The sequence below is a fragment of the Apaloderma vittatum genome, unplaced genomic scaffold (assembly GCF_000703405.1).
Source record: "Apaloderma vittatum isolate BGI_N311 unplaced genomic scaffold, ASM70340v1 scaffold3725, whole genome shotgun sequence".
Classification (NCBI taxonomy): domain Eukaryota; kingdom Metazoa; phylum Chordata; class Aves; order Trogoniformes; family Trogonidae; genus Apaloderma; species Apaloderma vittatum.
In genome coordinates, this window is record NW_009716345.1 from 22,017 (window position 1) to 27,366 (window position 5,350).

The 5,350-nt window shown below is 41.2% G+C and overlaps 1 protein-coding gene across 1 annotated transcript in view; it reads right to left on the bottom strand.

The window, feature by feature from the left end:
• Window positions 1–244: 244 nt before the first annotated feature.
• DUSP22 (dual specificity phosphatase 22) overlaps window positions 245–5,350 on the bottom strand; it is a gene marked incomplete at its 5' end in the record, with an annotated part of 34,342 nt that continues 29,236 nt past the window's right edge. Inside the window, 3 exons of the mRNA XM_009869482.1 lie at window positions 245–430; window positions 3,291–3,462; window positions 4,925–4,999. Of these exons, the coding sequence (XP_009867784.1) occupies window positions 245–430; window positions 3,291–3,462; window positions 4,925–4,999 (433 nt within the window). The remainder of the gene's footprint in view (window positions 431–3,290; window positions 3,463–4,924; window positions 5,000–5,350) is intronic.

Consider the following 5,350-nt stretch of genomic DNA (forward strand, 5'->3'; position numbering starts at 1 on the left):
CACAGCCACAGAACCTGGACTGCACCTCTGGACACGCAGAGAGCTTGATCCTGCCCAAATTACACAAACTGTGGGAAACACACTCATACACGCACGCACACAATGTAGTATTCTCATCAAGAAGCTTTCTACGAATCAACTGTTGACACGATTACTGCCGAGAGTCTCGAAGATGGGATGGAAATTATGGCGAGATGTTTTTCAAAGGTAGAAAGAAAAAAAAAAAAAAATCGACCTCCTACGATTAGGTCTCTGTTGTGTAGTTGCTGTATGAGAGAGACGGCACAGATGAGAAGTTGTTATTCCACTGTCTCCCTCCAGTACTCTGCTGCAACTCTGCCTGCTCTTTATATTTGCTCAGAAGGTTTTTGGCTTCTTGCAGATCCTGAGAAGAGTTTTCCCCATATTCTTCCTTCAGCCACTGCCTGAACTGCAGAAATTAAAGATGAAACAATAACATGAGACTGATGCACTCCCTCCTGTCAAGAGCCTTTAAGAACACAAGCATCTTAAAGAAAAGCATGCCAAATAGTGCATGTCCTTCAATTCCAGCACAGAACACGCAGGCACAGGAACATATATTTAAAATCACCGAGGCCCCTTACACCCCCTAGAATGACACGTTTGTGTAACATCTTGGCTGACCAGAGTTATATGAAGTAAGGAAAACCCACTGGGCAAGGGCATCTTGGGCTTAAAAAAGCACCCTCCTCCTGTTACATATACAGACAATAAAATGAGTTAGCGTGGAAGCTAATACGATCAGCCAACTTGCTCAAGTCACAAAAGGCTGTAAGAAGGTTGAAGTTTGGGAAGTGAACCACTCATGTGACTTTACTACCCTGAGCCCACAAACATTAATAGTAAAAAACTGTACCGGAGATATCAGGAAAGGTATCTTCTAGGAAGAAAAAAGTCCATGAGCTTTAAAAGGTATAGAATAGAACCCTCTATGTCATGTTCACAAATGACTGAATATGGTACATGGTACCAGGTCCAATTGAAGGTCAGTCCAGTTCCGTATCCTGATTATCCAAGTAGCCAGATGTAAATTCTGAGGAAAGAATTAGGCAACTGCAGGGCAATAATGTTGGGACCTTTTCCCCAGTCATTTCCTCAGCTTCCAGCAATTTTCAGCTCAGGTACTTTTGGAGGCTCAGGCAGTATCTTTGTATTTGATAGTGACAAAATAATTTTTCTACCATAAGATCACTTTTTGAGTCCACAAGTTTTTCCACAAAATATCTGGATGCCAACAAGCTCCGGAAATACACACTGTATAAAAAAACTCTCCCTTTTTTCAGCTGGGACCTGACAATTGATAGCTCCATCTCTCATCACAGGGAAGAGCAGAAATCACACCTGTTCACTTTCACTATTCCACTCAACTTTATAGATCTTTGTCACATCCTTCTCTGTCATTTCTTTGACAGTTGAAGAATTTGAGTCCACTTAGTCACTCCTGACAATCTTATTGCTCTTCTCTGCAGAAGTAGCAAGTAGACACAGATCCCAACTGTTCAGTCCCAGCGAGGACAGTATTAATTTTTCAAGCCTTAAATTTCACAGCTTTATTCTGGAGAGGGAAGGCAGCAGGGGGGCTCACAGACAGCTTTATTCATAAAGATCATTTACTAGGACACTGGGAAACAAGACCTCAACACAGTTACTCCCTCCCATTCCTAAAAGATTGCTAAGGGCCCCGAGTCAACCTGAAACCTCAGCCATGTGGAAATTTGGAATCGGTGCAAACCATTTCATGACCTTAGCAACTAAATCCCTTCCTCTAAGGGCCAAGATCTAAAGGACCCCATCCCAGAAACCCCACAGGATACCACCTTACAGTGGCACAGCAAAACACCCATGCTGCTGAAATCAGAAAAAAGTTCACACCCTTGGCAGATGGCATTATTCCACTGAAATCAGGTGTGTAAACAGACACCTGCTAAGGATGTGGTTGCTGTTAAGAGACGGTAGGAAACTACAGCCCAGCCAGTGACTACAGGTGGATACTTCTTTCTGCAACCTACTGCCTCCCCCTCAGTGAAAAAAGGCAGAATGGGCTGTCCATGGTGGATGAAAAAAGAGAGACGTTACTGTCTTTATCAGGCTATTTGCATATAGCCTTAATTGTCATTGCTGTTAGCCCAGACCAATTAGAGTAGAAATGACTGTAAGGGAGGAAGGAGACAAGTCTGGAAAGTCCCCCTCTGATTTTTTTGTCTCTTAAAAATCAGTTACCCTACCATTTACACCAGTGCTAAACGATCCAGGAAACATTCAGTTAAATATTAAAAAAACCCACAAATATTTACAGTTGCAAACTGCATCATGCAAAACAAATGGTAATTTCTAAACTCTGAGATTTCTGCAGCACAATGACAGCGATGGAATTAAAAAAACAAAACAACAACATCCTTTGTTTCGTGTATTTTTTTCGTGTATTTTGCTTTCCAATCTTGGCTTGCCTCTGTTGTTGATTTTTTAATAAGCACAACAGGCACAAAAGCCCAGAGAACAGCAACATGCTGAGCAATGGAAAATGGAGGGGACAGCCACAGTAGGTTGTTAACATAAGTGGAAGTCACCGATCACCCACGAGGAGCAGGTCTTTTGCGTGGGACGGTCCATTTTAGGTGTAGGAAACCAATTTTTGCTTTGTGAAAACCACTTTGCAGTCTTACTGTTCCCTCAGTTCCCCTAGTCCTACAAAGCCTTCAAAGATTAATATGAGAAAAAGGGTCAGATTTGAGGCTGTTCTACACAGTAAATTTATTAAGTCTGAGCCACAGAAGGTGGGAGGAACACTACATGTTAAGTCATACTGAAAATCATAACAACTCCTAGACAGCGAAGACTTCTGATTTCTTTCCTGCTTACTATTCCAAGTGAATGCACTGGCCAGAAATCCACTGCTTTTATGCAACTGGTACTTAGAGGTTGGTCTTTCTGCTGCATTCTGAGAAACTCACTGTTTAGCTTTTATCCCTCTAAAGGTGTCAGTCTTGTATTGTGTCTTAGCACACATGAAGCAATCACTGGATTGGTAGCATAACTGGACAAGAGCTGTTTAGATGTTGTGCGTCATCTCTTCTCCCACCCAGCATTCCCCGAGACCTTCGGTTCTATCCGCACCTCCCCAGTGGCGTACGTTTGGCCAAGAAGTCACTCCCTCGAAGCAAAAGCAAGGAGTCAGATGAACCACCCAGGACTCAAGATAATGAGAAGTAGCCCACGATCAGAGACTTGGGGTTAATGTTTCACAGCTCGTTTGTCTATAGTTCATTTACCTGATCGACATCATGTTTTTCAAATTCCTGTAGCTGCCTTTGGAAGCCCATGTTAGGATTGGCACAGGATCTTGCTGCGCGGACAACGGAGAGCGCATCTTCCCAACCAAAGTCTGTGATGGTCATGATGTAGGCAACCACCAGTGTCACGCTCCTGGAGACACCTGCGAGGCTGCAAGAAAAAGGAGGTGTAATAAACTGAAGCACTGCTGTACTTCATCTATCACAGTTAAAAGCGTCACTTCCCAACATCAGAGCAGACTGCTGTGTTGCTTGTCACCAGGAAGAAATTTTACAACCCTTGAGTTAAAAGGTTTTGGTGCTGCTTTTTCAAATGCATCAGAACAGATCAATGACAAGAAAGAGAAAGTGGGTTATGAGTGGTAATTCATATGAGACTGGAAAGGAAGAAATAAGTATCAAGTCTTCAGCGCACATGTAAGTTAGATTTGGTTTTTAATAAGCTAGAAATAAGTCACACACTTTCTTCTGCCTATATAGATCGGAGCAGTGAAATAAGATCATTCCCTCTCCACTGTCAGTAAAGGCTTCAGTTTCATGGTGCCAAAATGAACTTTAACAGAAACCAAGTACATATGTCTGGTTGCCTGACCTCTTTTCCTTTTTCTGCTTTCAACACTATCCACACAAAACACTGGAATAAAGTAAGTTTCATTCTCTATTACTGGTTCAACAGCGCTAGATAAAAAGCCTCCCAATTATTACTATTGTGTGTATAAAGAATGCGTCTGAGTTACATTTGTATCAGACTCTTTCACTTGGCATATTGAGAATATTTGAAGTGCTTCACAAATTTAAATAGGTGGTTTTTAAAAATCTGTCAGAATTCAGGCAAATTATCCCTGTTTTACGTACGTAAAGACTTTGCACAGCCCTGCCATGAGTCAGTAGCAAACTGAGGATTTATGCTCAGGGCCTGTGCACAAGTCCAGTGCTCAGATCATGAGATGACTCTGATTCCAGATATAGCCTCAAATATATTACTTGGACATACTGCACAAAGACTACAGCCAATAGCAGAGAGCAAGAAAAAACCCAGGGTGGGATTTCCTTTTCTATTCTCTACAGTCCCAGGAGCATCCCTCCAACCAGAGACTTGCTATTAACAAATGCGGCATTTGAATGCTTCAGCAGTTTAAAGAAAAAAAAAAGAAAAAAAAGGCAGTTTCTGTTCAGAGGAAAATTTTGTTGACAACTGTGAAATCACCAAAGTAGATGCTAAAGAAACTAATCAAATTATTAGGATTATGGAAATCATCTTTAGAAATACAGTGATTAAAATAACAGGAAATAAATTATACATGTCCAGTCAATACACCTCTAGTTAAATCAAATCCTACAAAAAAGTTTGATAGGAGAAGGTCAAGAAGGATTCGTTGGTTTCCTTTTATCTCCAGGCAGCTGCCCACCCCAACAACTCAAAAGTCCTGACATGAGGCTTTAATAGCATTTGCAAATCTTATGGGGCTCTTCAAATAAAGGGGGCATTTCAGTCAAACAGGATTTTGGTATAAAATGGAGATGAACACTAACCTATAATTAAAATGATGAACATCTAAATTAAGGTAGAGAAACTCTTAAGAAGCTTTTCTTTCAACAAGTGATATACATACCAATGAACTAGGCAGCCTTCACCTGTAAGCCGGCACTCATGGATGAACTTGATGCTCTCTCTGAAATGCCTCGCTCTGAAAACAGAAGCAGAAGGGGAATAAAGAAAGTGCTCTGTTTAGTAAAATCATAACTTAGAAACAGGAAAATGTATCCGAATGCTCATTTAATGCTGTTTCTAGAATGTAGAACTCAATACAGGTCTTACAAGGTAGAAGTGCCTGCCAGTGGAATGGAATACTCACTAGTATCGTTATTTTCCACTCTACCTGAAGAGGAAACTTTTATCTTCGGCACTACAGTGTGATAAACATTAACAAACACTTTATTCTGACGACTATCAAGTCTGTGCTTTATTCCTCTTTAATCTAGTAATCTGACCTTGCACGTCCTTGCATATGCTGAGATGTCAGGTGAAATTCAGCAGG